The sequence below is a fragment of the Rattus norvegicus genome, chromosome 7, assembly GCF_021556685.1.
Source record: "Rattus norvegicus strain SHRSP/BbbUtx chromosome 7, alternate assembly SHRSP_T2T, whole genome shotgun sequence".
Taxonomy (NCBI): domain Eukaryota; kingdom Metazoa; phylum Chordata; class Mammalia; order Rodentia; family Muridae; genus Rattus; species Rattus norvegicus.
In genome coordinates, this window is record NC_141540.1 from 45,130,584 (window position 1) to 45,146,232 (window position 15,649).

General features: G+C 40.9%; 1 protein-coding gene across 6 annotated transcripts in view; it reads left to right on the forward strand.

Moving 5' to 3' along the window:
- Nucleotides 1–14,647, forward strand: part of Zc3h11d (zinc finger CCCH-type containing 11D) — a 37,433-nt gene extending 22,786 nt beyond the window's left edge. For all 6 annotated transcript variants that reach the window (XM_087558607.1, XM_087558608.1, XM_087558610.1 and 3 more), the window contains 6 exon segments: nucleotides 5,467–5,571; nucleotides 6,909–7,028; nucleotides 8,733–8,837; nucleotides 9,055–9,258; nucleotides 11,048–11,140; nucleotides 14,321–14,647. In XM_087558607.1, coding sequence (XP_087414733.1) covers nucleotides 5,467–5,571; nucleotides 6,909–7,028; nucleotides 8,733–8,837; nucleotides 9,055–9,258; nucleotides 11,048–11,140; nucleotides 14,321–14,346 — 653 coding nt within the window. In that variant the 3' untranslated portion in view covers nucleotides 14,347–14,647.
- The last annotated feature ends 1,002 nt before the right edge of the window (nucleotides 14,648–15,649 follow it).

The window sequence follows — 15,649 nt, forward strand, 5'->3', positions numbered from 1 at the left end:
CATATGCAATGATATACTAACTCAGAGTCAAGTGCAGGGGAGGCAGCTAACAAATACTTGGGGAGAGCTGAGGTAGTGATATCTGAATATATGCGTCATGTACACCAATTCACACATCCTCACCGTTTCATCATAGCTTAAGGATTTTAAGACTCTTGCCCATTAGCTTATGGGAAAATCCATCCTCTGATAGAAATGTTAAGCTCTTGGGATGTGGACATCTTTTCCTGATGTGGAAAAAACAACAACATAAAAAACAAGACACACAGGGAAAGTGTGTGTGAAAAAAGGAAGGAGGCTTGGAAGAGGAAACTACATGTCACCGAGGCTGGAGCATGTATGTGCTCCATAGGTCCGATGTTCAGCCATTTTCTTCTGTCTACATTTCCTTGTTGTGTTTCACTTAGATGCTGAAGACCTAATGAGACCCAGGGTGCAAAGCTGGCAGTCCACTTCCTTGACCAGCCCTAATTTTACACTTTGGCAAAATATTACTAAACCATATCCCTTTGAGGGGAGGCGGGGGCAAACAGATTATTTTCAGTCACTGATAAGCTAACCCTTTCCTGTAAATCATTGACTTCCTTATGTATTTCTTGCTTTGTGGGGAGTTAGGAAATGTGAGAATGGCTCCACGCTTTCATCATAATACAAAGACTTAGCTGCAGTGCCGAAGGAGGCTAAGTCTCGCATTCATCTGGGAGTCGGGGTTCCTGACAGAGTGAGCCTTGCTAATTCTCCAGACACCATAGGATGTTCAATCGGAAACATCCCCTGTGTCTTTGCATAGGAGAGTAACACACTTTAAATTGATAATTATATTCTTTTAACAGTTGATAGAACATCTTGAGAGGAAGATGGTAAATTTTAGCATGATAGCCAGCGAGTCCAGATTCAATTTTACCCTGTGAAGCATTGTTTTTAGTTTTACTACTTTTAATGCATTCTCGAACTGGGAACTTAATGAGGCATGCCGCTCTGAGATAGATAGCTTGGAAGAATTCCACATGCATACTCATCTGTGTTTCCGTATTTTCATGGACGTTTTGGTTACTCTGATACCAAGTTAAGTTGTTCTGTTATATCTCAAGACTACTTAAAATTAGCTTTTAGTCCTCAGTCACTGAGAGAGTTCACTCTAGTTAAAGCAGTGGTCCCCACTCATTGGAAACTGCTGCCAGTATTGCATTTGTAATTGTTATTTCAGTGGAAATGTAGAGTTTGGACTCCTATAGTTTGAGCATTTTCGTTCAGTATTTGAGCTGTTTGAGACATAGTCACATTGTTGGTTGCTGTAGTAGTCCTTTGACATTGCTGTATATATTTCATACACACATTGATATATGTATAAGAAGGTAGAACATATATATATATGTATATATATATTTAACCTGTGCCTATTTAAAACATAGTCTATATATGTACTCCTTTCTTTCTGAACACATAAAAAGAGGGAAGAGGGAGGACAGGAAAGGAGGGAGGAAGAGAGGGAGAGAGGGAGGGAGGGAGGGAGAGAGGGAGAGAGGGAGGGAGGGAGGGAGAGAGGGGAAAGGATTTCCATGAGCAAATACTAAACTGTTTAATTTTTAGAGCGGAAGCGGAGTTTACAGTATTAAGTGGCTCTGCTGAGGCTGTGCCACTAGTCAGGCACAAGCGTTAGGGTTCAGATCCCTTGTAGCTTCCCTTGCGTTGCAGTGGCAGCACAGTGCTGTGTTGTCCTCCAGAAAGTCCCATCCTATGGTCATCTCCTCATGAAAACACAGAAAACGAGAATGCTGAGCCTATCATCACCTTGCTGGATCCCAGCGAGGAACATGTGCAGCTGAGAATTCAAATTTCTTACCACTCTGCGTGGTGTTTGTGAAAAGTACCAGACAGTATAGACATCATTTCCAGCTTGCGGCTATCTGGAATACGCCCGGGGTGATTTATTTATTTTCTTTTTCTTTTTTTAACTTTTTATTGATTTTTTTTGTGAATTTCACATCTTATACCCCAATCCTATTCATCTCATCCCTCCATATCTACCCACTGCAAATATATATATATATATATATATATATATATATATATATATATATATATATTTATTCTTGCTATGGAAGCTATCACGGTGTGTCATACAGTATGGTCTTTTGCCCAAACAACTTTACTTGCAATCATTCATTGCAGTGAGTCAGTCACTGGTTGGTTCCAGGCCTCTGTCTTCTGCTACACTGGATCCTCATCGGGATTCTCTTGGATATCCTGTTGTTGGCCTGTGTCATGAAAATACATAGCTTTGGTTCTGTAGGACTGGTCCCTTTAATGTGCTCCAGTAGTTTGTAGATGGGATAGATGATGAGGCAGACCAGCTCACAGCCCTGTGTCTGGGCCTGGGAGGTAGCTGAGTTGCTCAGCCCACCAGCTCTCCTGTACTTAAAAGTGTTCCTACTTCACTCAGGTAAGGGGCAGGCTCAGTTCTCCTTCCTACAGTGAGGACCAGCTCTCCTGTGCTCACCCAGTCCTGACTCACTTTCCTGCCCACATGCCACCACGCTGAGCTGCTGGATAGCTCCTGGTACCTGATTATCCTATCCCTTGTTATTTCCTGATTTTTGATGGCATTGAACACATTTCAATGAACTTAACAGGCTACCTTAACTTCTCTTTTGTCAAGTTGTTCAGTTTTATCTCAACAGCTCTTAAATTTAGTGTTTTTATTATTGGTTACTCTAGATACAACTGGATCCTTGCTGTTGTTCTAATGTCTTATTATTTTGTCCTGTTTGTATAAAAGTCTACCTCCTCTTTGAGCTTTTACAGAATTTTCTACCTAAATTCTTGGTCATTTCTTTCTTTTCCTTTCTCTCTTTTTTTAAATTGTTATGTTATTTTCCTCTATTTTGGCAATTTCAGAATACTTAGTTCTTTTCCACTTTCCCGTGGTTTGGATGAACTTTTGTGTTTCTTAGTATAGCTTCTCAGTTTTAATTAGGTGCTGGACCTTGCAAGTAAAATACTACCTAATGTGTGGCTGAGGTTGTTTACCCATAGAGAAGCTTCTCTGCACAAGTGGATCAGCAGTAGGACATTTCGACCTGTTGGTGTGTTTCCGAGGTCTTATGAAGAGGGTCATGATAGGTGATATATTGTCTGCCATGTTACAATGGCCATTCCTGAGGCAAGGTGGTTGCTTCTAAAGCCTAATCTTTCTGGCTTTAACCGAGAGCTTCCTTGGACTGGTCCTTAAGATCTCTCTCCCCTGGGGAAGCTTACACTCAAGATTTGCCTCCCAAACAGCGCACAGCTGCTGAGCTCTCTGACTAGTGCTCGAGACCCTTGAGGCCATTTTCTCAATGATATTTTTTTATTGTTTGAGGGTTCCATGCATACAAATAATGTGTTTTGATCAAGTGTGTGTGTGTGTGTGTGTGTGTGTGTGTGTGTGTGTGTGTGTTTAGGCTCATGGAGATTAATACAGAGACTCACAAATCATTGACCTAGAAGAAAAAAGAAGTGGTAGAGTGCTCAGCTCTCAATACGTCATTAGTATCACATGCCTTCAACCCAAGATTCAGTGATGAACATGTAATATCAGGTAAAAAGATTGAGAAAGGCAGAGGTAGTGGATGTCTGTGGAAAAAACACTATTTACCTGACACAATAGCGTGCACATACACACACACACACAAATACACACTCACATGTAAATGCACACACACGCACACAGAGAAGCTGTGACTGCATTCCCAAGACTTTCCCAGCATCAGGACAGCCAAAATCTCAGCACAGATGGATTAGGACCTCATGAAGCAGAAATTAGAATTCCTTCTGCAACTTTTATTGTTTGTTTTACATGAACTTAAGAGGCTAGAAGAGGGAGCCAACTCTAACAAGACAGGAAATAGGGACAAATATAGTTTTACATGTAGAGTCAAAACATAAATTATATGTAATTTTTTTAAGTGGCGAAAATCTTCATATAATTTGTGAAAGAATTTTTTAACTCATATTTTGAAATTATTCACTAATATGTTTTTACCGCCAAACTTTAGTAAACAGTAAACTTTCAGGCAGCTCCTTTCAGGCAGCCATTTAATTATTTATAACTCTTCGACAGGTGGAACCTTGTGAGACTTCCCCCATGTGTGTTGATATGCCAGTTGGTATTGTCGCCATGCAGGTCTTGTTTGCGTGACCATGTTGTTATTTCCGGAGTGCAGTTTCACTATCACATACAGAAAATACTGCCAGCAAATGTGCTAGTCCTCTGACTCTTTACATCCCTCCTTCCGTAATGCCTCTGGAGCATTAGGTGTAGGGAGTGTGTCTGGGGCTGGCTTATGTCTCATCCATGGTTCTCTGTGTTTTGACCAGTGTAGCTTTCTGTAATGGCCACTGTTTTCTGTAAAGAGAAGCTCCTTTGATGAGGGGTGAGAGCTGTGTAATTTGTGTGTAATGATATGTCTTTGGAATGCAGTTACCAACTATACTCATTTAGGAAATTGGAATAAGTTGGTTCCATGACTTTACCAATCACAGGGGGTTGACGAAGTTTTCATTACCATCCACGAATTACCTACTAGGAGCAGGCCTTAAAGTCCAAATAGATCATCTCCTTAATCTATAAGAGCCACTGTCGCACCCCTAGAGACATCTCGATTTTGTTCACAGGTTATTCCTTAATCATGTTTTTAACTTCAACTTTTGTCAGGGTGGGGACTGAGATTGACCTAGAGCCTTGGGCATGATCCTCCCCTGAGCTACATCCTCATCTGAATATTATTTTCAAAGAAGGTTACTTAGGCGATCAAGAAACGGCTCAGTAGGAAACCTGTTTGGCAGTAAGAATGGGGATCTGCAAGACCTACATAAGGCCATACATGTATTTTACATGTCTGTCAGCTCAATGATTCTATATCAAGGTGGGAGCCGGAGATAGGAGGATCCTTGGAAAGTGGTGGGAGAGCTTGCCTGAGAAATGTAGCAGCAAGTAAGAATCACTTTCTCAGTCATGGTGGAAGGTGAAGGCCAACACCTGAAATTAAAGTGTCCTAAGATCTTTACATATGCTGCATGGATACACACACACACACACACACACACACACACACACACACGTAAGCACACAGGTGTACTTGTATACATAAATATGCCATCTCTCGAATACCAACTATTTATTTAAAATAGTTTATTTGCTTAATAGAATAAATGGCACGGCGAATGGACCATAAATTATATATGTGGTCTTTAAATCCACTCTGCATGTTTGTCTTGAAAAATAAATAGAAGCCCTGGGGAAAGGAAAACTGCCTTCCTACTATCTGGAGATTTTATATGAAAGATAAGTTAGAGGTGCTGTGAATATATCTAAAGTTCATTGTTAGAGAAAACCGGGATATTGTGAAGATCATTCCTGTCTTGAAAGGTAGCCATGTGACTCTTTTCACTCTTGCCGCCCCTGACTGTACAATTTTATTCCAGGAGGTGACTGCTATGCTCCACAGAGGATCATCTTTCTTGGAGTGGATGAAAGTGAAGCATTAGCTGAAGACAAAGAAACCACCTCAAAAGGCTCAAATGCCAAAGGTGATTGAACTGCCTTATAATGCTGACCCATCTGTACTTTGGGTAGAGAAATTAACCATATACCTTAGCTGTTATGAAAACCAAATGTAATCAAAAGCTAATACATCAAAAAGTACTAAACAGGACACCAGAGCCCCAGGGCTCTAGACTGGCTGTGTACTTAATTGTTTTATGTATTACAGCCTGCTTTCTAGTCTGAAAAGTCTGTCTGTTGGAGAAGTCCTCCAGCTAGAAAGTGACTGGCCTTCTTGAGTAGCAATCAGAAGACCTTTCTAGTTTTCTTTTGGCAACTTAAAGCAGAATGACTGGATTTCCTCAGAAACACTTGGAAGAGATTCATTCCCATGAATGACATCCATGTCATACAGTAATTGCTAACCACAGCCTGTGAGTACCCCGGGGGTAGTGTTCTCAACCTTCCCAATGCTGCAACTCATGATATGGATCCTAATGCTGTGGTGACCCCCCAATCATAAAATGGCTTCCACTACTACTTCATAACTATAATTTTAATACAGTTATGGATCATAACATAAACGTATGATATGGAGAACATCTGCGACAAGACCCCCGTGAAAGGGGTTGCCACCGCAGGTTGAGAACCTGTGCTCTGTAGCGCCAGTAAACATCTGCCCTACAGCTCTGTCCTACTTTGCCTGAATGCCACTGAGAGTGCTCCGGCGGCCAGATGCACAGGAAAAGTCATTTGTGTCAAGTGATTTAGTGGACTGTTTATGTGAAAATCTCTCTCATATTTGTAGCTAAATTTTTACGTCTAATCCATTAATGAAGTTCACGTAAAGAAAAAAAAAACCCAGCTAGTTTTAAGTTTAGCTTTAAGGCTCTAGCTAACTATGTGTGAGTGCCTGATTTTAATTGTAATTAACAAAGCTCTAAATTAAGCTTTTCAACTGCACTGGCCCCAACAGCAGGTAGTAAACAGACACGTGGCTACTGGAGATTATATGAAACAGCACAGACTTAGAACATTCCTGTAACTGGGGAAAGTCTATTGGATAGCCCCTCTGCGATGCACAGGGAAATGAATGTGGTGCCGTGAAAGTGTCTTGAGAGCTTAAATGGGTCCACTCCTCAAAAAGCATGTGATTTACCAACAAAATCTCAAGGAGATGTGAAAATATTGCTGCAGAATTATCACTTTTGCATTGAAATGATAGCTAGTTTCAGCTTTTTTTTTTTAAAGTTCCATCAGTACTTGAGGGATAGGTTGGCAGAAAATTTTACCCATGCCCTCTAGAAAATGCCACACAACCGTAATAGGTGCACCCATCTGAAGTGTTTCCAAGACTGACATTTTATCCTCTTAACTTGCATAGAAGAAAGCAAGAACGGTCTTCATCCAAAGCATCCTCTAACTGCTCGCCTAGTGCCTACAACACACGTCTTAAATGCCACGGAGAACATCAGCATGAAGTGCAGAGAGAACCCCTCTTCAAGTAAGACAGTAGTCCAAGCCCTTCATTCCTCTTATTTTGCATGTGCTTTTCTTATTTGACGTAGAGTTTGAAAACAGAAGATAAGAAAGAATGGGAGAAATGCGTGGTTGGAAAAGCCAGCACTGAGTAGTAAACAGATGATATGTTTAAGTTTAGCGTACAGATGGTGATATAGGAGGCAGGCAATTATATCCATCAGTTTAGGTGCATATTGACATGAATGCAAACTGTCTCTGCCGAAGGTCACTAGCTGGATTTTGTCCGTCATGTAACATATTGGCAGCTTTGTAATCACTGTGGATTTGGCTTCCCCTTGGCAGTCGCACTTTGAGCTACTTCTTTGAGGCGGTCTTCTTGGTTCCTTCTCTCCTTCCCTGTCTTAGGGTTTCCGTTGTTGTTGAAGAGACACCATGACCAAAGCAACTCTTATAAAGGAAAACATTTCATTGAGGCTGGCTTATAATTTCAGAAGTTTAGTTCATTATCATCATGGCAGGAAGCATGGCAGTGTGCAGGCAGACTTGGTGCTGGAGAAGGGGCCAAGAATTCACCATTTTGACCCACAGGCAGCAGGAGACTGGATTCCACACTGGTTAGGGCTTGAGCACATAGACTTCAAAACACGCCCCATTCAGTGACATTCTTTCTCCAATAAGATGACACCTACTCCAACAAGAACACACCTCCTAATAGTGCCATTGCCTATTGGACAAACATTCACATATATGAGTTTATGGGGTCCACAATTATTTAAACCCACCATATTTCCCTTTTTCCTTGTTTCATTTTCTGAACTACTTTAATATTCTTGGTCTTCAGGCACTGAAGGAGAATGATAATTACTTCCCTCAGGAAACTCATGTTAATAGTACAACTTATGTGTGGGAGACTAGAATGGACATGAGACATGATGTATGGTGAAGAGGCAAAGATTTTGAGGGCTTAAAGCTTAAGTTAAGGTTGAAGTCTAAGGCAAGACGGACCCATTAGCCTATTAAAAGAGGCTTAATGTGATCTCTACACAGACACTCATTTTCCTTGTGGTCACTTGTAAATATCAGAATGCGTCTATGAAATTAGTTTAAAGGTCTCTGAAAAATAGTCCTTAGAAAGTCTTGAAAAAAAAACTGAGAATGCATGTGAGTGTATCAGCATAAAATGTGGGATAAGAATGATTGGAATCTTACAGTTTCTAAAATTTAGCCTCGCTCAACCAAACTATCTGCATATCCAACCTCAAAATGCTGTACAAAAGAGTAAGGCAAAATTCAATAAAAGTGCTTTGTGCATTAACCTAATGCATAAAGAAATGGTAGTACAGGCTTAGAAAATACAAAAGGATTTATTTTGAAGATAACAATTGTGACCTTAAAATAGCATTATGCTGGGATTTGTAATTATGATTGGAGTGTACTTTTCTGTTCTTTTTAAGGAGTCTGCACAGTCCTTTGGGGAACAATAAGACTTTTTTTTTTTTAAGGAAAGCAACTTATCAAAAGGTTTTTTTTTTTTCTCATTAATGTGTTTCCAAGGGGGACTTTTTTCTTGACACTTAAAAACCAGCCGTTCTTTGTTCTAAAAGCTTGTTTTAGAGCGACACGCTTTTGGTTGATGTGAGAATGCACAGATATGTAATTATCACCTCGGTAATTTTCAGATAAAAGTTTTTTCCTAAAAACTGTAAAAATTTGTATCTTCTCCAAGTGAATGACGTCCAGCCAGTGAGGAAGCCTCATTTTAAAGGTGTGAAGAAAAGAAAATGGATTTATGATGAACCGAAGAACTTTCCTGGCTCTGGAATGCGGAGAGGTAGAATATCCAAGTGCTTGGAGATATTTCTAATTATAATTTCACTTTCATGTAACTTAAAGTCTACTTTAAAGTTTACCCAATTCTTCTCTGAATTGAGTCATTCTTTAGCTTGAGTAGTCTTCTGTTTTGATAGCCCATGCTTCACATGCTGTGTATTTCTATGAACATGAATCCAGCCTGTTTTGCCCCTCATCTCTCCTCTTTCGTTTTACAGCAGTGCACATCCCAAATCCCAAACATAAAATGAGTTACCATCATCACAATAAAAACCGGAATGCCGAGAACGCCTCCTATACGCATGCTCAAAGAGATGCGGTAAGAACTGTCACACTGAACGCCCCTCCCCGAAGCAGGCCCACGAGCGGGTCCTACAACAAAGCTGATGTCAACAAGGACCCCAAACTCAACCTCTGTCCAGGTGAGGCTCTTTATAGATGCGGTTCGCTCTTGACTGCGCTTCGACTTAGAGGAGGATTTCCCCCATGGGGAACTGATCTTCCCTCCTCGCTCTCTTTGCTTTTCCTGGGCCAGCATCATTGTAACATCTTCAATAGTAGTCAGAGGATCCTATCCATGAGCAGTCGTGCACATGATTTAAAGGCCGTGGGAGAATACACAGGCTGGGCGCTGATGGGTTGACACCGTTCCTCCCTAAAGCTTTGCCTCCACGCACTGCACTCTGTTCACCCTGGGTAGTTTTATTTCGCTAGGGAGGATTATTTTTACGTGGTTGACATTTTCTCGTTCCACTAAGTGCACTGTCCAATTATTACTGTCAGACTACTACCCCGGCTTTTCTTGAGGACATCGTGATTACTTTTGGAAAGGGTTAGTGTGAGGGTTAACTGCAATATTTCTGACAACCTCTCATCTCTCCCACATGGCCTTCTAAATCATTTCATCATGTAATAGGCAAAGGAATGGTGTATGTCAGGAAGCACAAGGCCACAGGGGAGAATCGCTTTTTCTTCCTGCTTTAGATGAGTTTTGCACTTTTGAAGATGGGTTTCAGCTCTCCCAACTTAACAAAATACCGTTCAGTTCTCTATAATTCACACTGTAGCTTTGTATTCACAGTGGAATTTAGGAGTTCCAACTGACAAGAACTTTTGCAAACAGTAGCTGAAGGCTCTATGTCAGTCTTTAACAACTTAAGTTGATGTTTTAATTATTTGTTTTAGAATACAGTGATGTATGGATGTATATGAGCAAATGAGTATAAGCTCCGAGGAAGAAACTTTAATTTAATTACTATTATGATATTTATTATTTTCTCTGTAATACTGTGACAGCTATGAAAGCTACAATGTATACAGTGTGTTGCCAAAGTATAGATTTGTGTGAACTGAATGTACCAGCAATTGTACTGGTTACTGCTATGCCTTGTCCATGCAAATATCATTACCTTAAAATGATGTGCACCAAAAAGAAAGTTCTTGGTATTATTATGAGTCATGTTCTGAGACCTATAGTTTTGTAGTAATAACCTGAGAATAGAAATACAACAATGTTGAGGAGTCAAGAGAAAAAAACATGACTTTATAGATGAATTAGCTCTGTGTGTGTGAGTGAGTGAGTGTGTGTGTATGTGTGTGTGTGTGTGTGAGTGAGTGAGTGTGCGTGTGTGTACACCTGCTCTGGTTTCCTGGGGCCTCAAACTCACAAACTGCGGTCACGGTATTCATAGAGGCCACTTCATAAAAGGAAATGCAGCTTGTTACTGTTTTAAAAGAAAGTTTAAAAATATTTATAATGTAGTTTATTTCTTGGCTGGAATATTAATTTTCTTTTGTTCTTTGAAATTATATAATTATGCCATTTCTCCCTTCCTCCAAGCCCCCCACCCCACAACCCACTCTGTGTTCTCGTTCAAGTTCATGGCCTTTACAAACATTAGTAAGACAGTGTGTTAAGTCACAGAAGAAAGGCTGTGAAATACTGTATTCTGTTCTGTACTGTTCTGTCTTCTAGAATAGCCTCATGGGATAGAACCTTATTTAAGCAAATGAACTGTAAATTAAGAGATTTGCAACCATGCTTGCTGATCATGTAAGTGGACTTAATAAACTCACTTGTTTTCAAATGGCAGAGGAAACACATGAAGGATAATTCTTACTGCTGAGATGTTTATAGCTTTGAAATGCTCTTGGAATGTAATTGTTTAATTCAGCATCATTTGCTAGCAGTCTCCTTTTTAATTTTCTCAGACAAACATATGTCAACATCATATAATGGTTCAGCCTGGCGAAGAAGAATTCCTTTTTCAAAAACGTATTCAAAAACTGAAAAGATATATCCAGGTAAATACACACCGGTGGCTTTAAGGTGCCCTGTAGTTGTGGAGATAAATGACAAGTTCTAAGCTCAAGAAACAGATTTTAGAACATTTGAAAACTGAAAAGAATTTCAAGATCACTTAAATACCTATGAGGCCTGGGGAGTGAGCGGTCGCTAGTACTGTGGCAGGATAATGTTACTTTGCTTCCTGGTGTTACAGCTTTAACTGTTTATGTGTTATCGGTAATAAGACACTGTCTTGCTGAAGTCATCAGAGACACATGTAGGCTAGTATGGACTAGCAATGCATCATTTGATCACCAAGAATAGGGTATCCATATTCTCCCTCTTGAATATCTTGCTCATTCAGAGAACAGGAATGCTGGAAATGGCAAGTCAGACATTTGTAGGAGTCATGACTACAGGTGGGTCTTTTGCTGAACAGCTTGATGCCTTAATTTGCTTAGAAAATAGTTTACAGTGAACACAAATTATTCGTCAGGCAACTGACTCTTTCTGGAGAGATAATTCAGATAGAGAACATATCTAAATGGACACCCTAGAAATTTTAAAATATTCTGAATCCATGAGCCCTTATACTAGGTCCTTCTTGGAGGTTCACATAAAGACTGGATGTTTTCCTTTCTCCAAGGTAAACAGTTTATATGACACTTTTTACAGCCTCACTTGACTTCAGCCATGAGTCAGTACCCAGAATCTACATGCGTTTATTCACTAGAGATAGCCCTATGCTTCCCCTGATATAACAAACCCAGATGTGCTACAAGAGAATATTGATGTAGTATTATTCACCTGATCACATTTTTCTCTTAACTTTGACTGAACTGTGATGTGTGATCAAACTTAATTAGAAAGGGAAGAGAGAGAGAGTGAGCAAAAAAAAATGAGGATATGATGAAAATCCTTGAAGGAAATAAGCGCTTCTAAGTTGCAGGTTTTCATCAGAGAGGGATACATTTGAAACGCTAAAGAAGTTGTCTTTGCTCTACTATGGCCAGAGTGGCTACTTTTGTACCACAGTAGCCCTTTATGCCTCCCAAAACCAAATGGTTAAACAGCAGTCATAGAAGTATCAGCGGTCAGAAACATGTTATTCAGCAGGTGAGTGTGCAGGTCCTATGTGTAGCACAGGGTCTATGCATCCACACGGGGCTCTATTGCACTTCTTAGGTGCATAATGGGGAGAAAAGCTCTGCAGAGACTCTCAGTGTCAAAAGGCAGGTGCTGTTCCACATAAAAAGTCAAAGACGGCTTCTTAACAATTCTAAGAGTCAGGGTTACATTGATGGGCATCACACAGTCCTGTGGGGCTCAATGGGGAGTGAATGCACTAGGTGTTCTGGCTACAAAGGAAGGGATGAACTGCAGAAAGATGTGCTTGTTGTTTAACCCCACTGGGCTGAGGGTGGCACGTAGCTGTAATCTCAGCAGATGGCCTCTGACAGAGGCATATGTAGAAGCCAGTCCAGCACCCAAAGAGCAAACCCTTGTTCACAAAATTAGGATCTGAAGATGAGCTTCCATTATCATCCCGTTGAGTTTATTAGAAAGGTGGAGTTTCTATATTAGACCTGCCATGGCTGAATCTCATCTTAACAGCATGGCCAGGTGATTAGGGTGCATATTAAAGTTTTGAAACTAGGAGGGTTATCCAGCCCAAGACATAACTATAATAGGTCTGCTGAAGCTATGTCTTCTCTTTGGCCCATTCTCCTTGATTCATCCCAGAAATTAGGAGGGGCAGCACAGAGTCTGGGAGAGGAATAAAACTCCAAGGGAAACCTTTAAGTGTGACTCAGTTATGAAAGCACAGTGACTAGGAAATCACTTAATTCAACTGAACTTGTATACAAAGGTCTATTACATCATGAAGAATGAGGACTTAAATTAAACATATACTATACATATATGTATTATCTTACATGTTTGCAATATATCATGAATATATTATATGAATTATACACATACATATATCACTTTATAAAAGGGATATCCAGTATTTTACAAAGCACACAAAGAAACTGCTAACTCCCAAATTCATCCTTTCCAGTTTTTGCTGTCATCCTCAGAATAAAAAGAGAAAGATTAGCCTGTTTCTTTTTCCCTACACATATCTTGCTAGGGCACAGAACAGCCATGGTGACATTTCCCAGTGGGCAGATGGATTGCTAGAGGGAAGAAAGCAAGCACAAGCTGCCACTTGCCTGTCCCTCTGAGGCACTGGCAGCCAAGACCACAGGAGTATGAAAGGACCAGAGGAGTCTTCTGGGAAAGTGTTACATGGGCATAGGGGGAGAGGAGAGGAGAGGAGAGGAGAAGGGAGGAGAGGAGAGGAGAGGAGAAGGGAAGAGAGGAGAGGAGAGGAGAAGGGAGGAGAGGAGAGGAAAGGAGAGGAGAGGAGAGAGGAGAAAGGACCAGAGGAGTCTTCTGGGAAAGTGTTACATGGGCATAGGGGGAGAGGAGAGGAGAGGAGAGGAGAAGGGAGGAGAGGAGAGGAGAGGAGAAGGGAAGAGAGGAGAGGAGAGGAGAAGGGAGGAGAGGAGAGGAAAGGAGAGGAGAGAAGAGAGGAGAGGAGAGGAGAAGGGAGGAGAGGAGAGGAAAGGAGAGGAGAGGAGAGAGGAGAGGAGAGGAGAGGAGAGGAGAGGAGAAGGGAGGAGAGGAGAGGAAAGGAGAGGAGAGGAGAGGAGAGGAGAGGAGAGGAGAGGAGAGGAGAGGAGAGGAGAGGAGAGGAGAGAGTTGTCTGCCTATGAGAATCAAGGACACAAGCTAAAGGTGGCCAGTCTTCCCCTGTAGGCACATGTGCATCCTGATAGGGATATTCCAGAGTGACTATGGAGGTGCCTGTCTTTCTGTTATGGAACTTCATTCCATTCTCTCTAGGCCTCCTCTAAATGCAGGCTTACGTGAAATATTAGTTCAGTCTTTCAAAACCCACCATCCAAAATGCAACATTCCAAAACATTGAGAAGAAGAAACCTAGGAAACTTGAAAGGCATTTTTAAAATGGAATGATGAAAGCATCCACTTGTTTTCTGTTTTTGTTTTTGTTTTTGTTGTTTTTTTGCCTTTAGATTTCATAGTAGCCAACTAACTATAATATATATATATATTAATCAATTAATGATGATGTCCCAGACAAAAATATAAAGAAAATGAAATATTTTGTGTATTTCTGTTCTCAGAGCCAAGAAGAAATGGGAGTAAGTAAGCCTGGCGGTTGAGAGACGAGGAAAATGAGAAAAGAGAAAAGGACCAGCAATCATCTTGATTTACAATCGAAAATGAAAATTCACAGAATGAGATATTCAAGTACTCCATAGTATATAGTGGGTAGCCAACGGTGATAACGCACAAATTCTGAAAATAAGACACAGGAAGAACAGTGTGCTCTTTCAAAACTGATAAAATGCAAATTGCAAACAGCTGCCTGTTTATTTATGTATGTCTGGGATTCATTCAGTACATTGCCACAAAACATTTAATAAAATTTCAAAGTTTGACAATTAAAATCATCCTTGAATCGTGAGCAAGTCAGAGCGCACAGACCAAGGAGTGAAGTTGTGCTTTTCCATCTCTGCTGTTTGTGATAATCTTCACTGAAAACAACGCCCGTTTTACTCCCTCCAAGATTTCAGGCAGGACTCTCAGCCGTAGCTCATAAAGCATACACAAATTCAACAAAGTCCCAGGGCTGCAGTTGGCGGGGAGCACCTTGGCAGAATTTTAATATGAGTATCCTTTGATGCATTGGAGACAGAGACAAAGTTGGCTGATCACGCAGGGAAGTTGCTGAAAAGCATCTTCTAATTGGCGACTGAAAAATCCGTCTGCTGAGATGGGCTACATTCAAAACTGAAAAGCAAACATTTTCCTGTCAGAAAAACAATCAAAATTATATAATCATAGTGGAGCAAAGGAGGCTCTTTAAAAAAATAATAGTGAACTGATAAAATTCTCGGAAGTGTTACTGAAGCTTCAAGGTCTCAGTAACTCCCGAAGTACAGAGTGAGGGGCCAGGCAAGTGCTGACACACATTTTTTTTTCTTTATTAGGTTGAGTATTATTTACATTTCGATTGTTATTCCTAGCCCCTCCCCCTCCCCTTTTTTATGGGTGTTCCCCTCCCCATCCTCCCCCCATTGCCGCCCTCCCCCCAACAATCACGTTCACTGGGGGTTCAGTCTTAGCAGGACCCAGGGCTTTCCCTTCCACTGGTGCTCTTACTAGGATATTCATTGCTACCTATGAGGTCAGAGTCCAGGGTCAGTCCATGTATAGTCTTTAGGTAGTGGCTTAGTTCCTGGGAAGCTCTGGTTGCTTGGCGTTGTTGTTCATATGGGGTCTCGAGCCCCTTCAAGCTCTTCCAGTCCTTTCTCTGATTCCTTCAACGGGGGTCCTGTTCTCAGTTCAGTGGTTTGCTGCTGGCATTCGCCTATGTATTTGCTGTATTTTGGCTGGCTGACACACATCTTTAATCTCATACCTGGTCAGCCTGGTCTACAATGTATGTC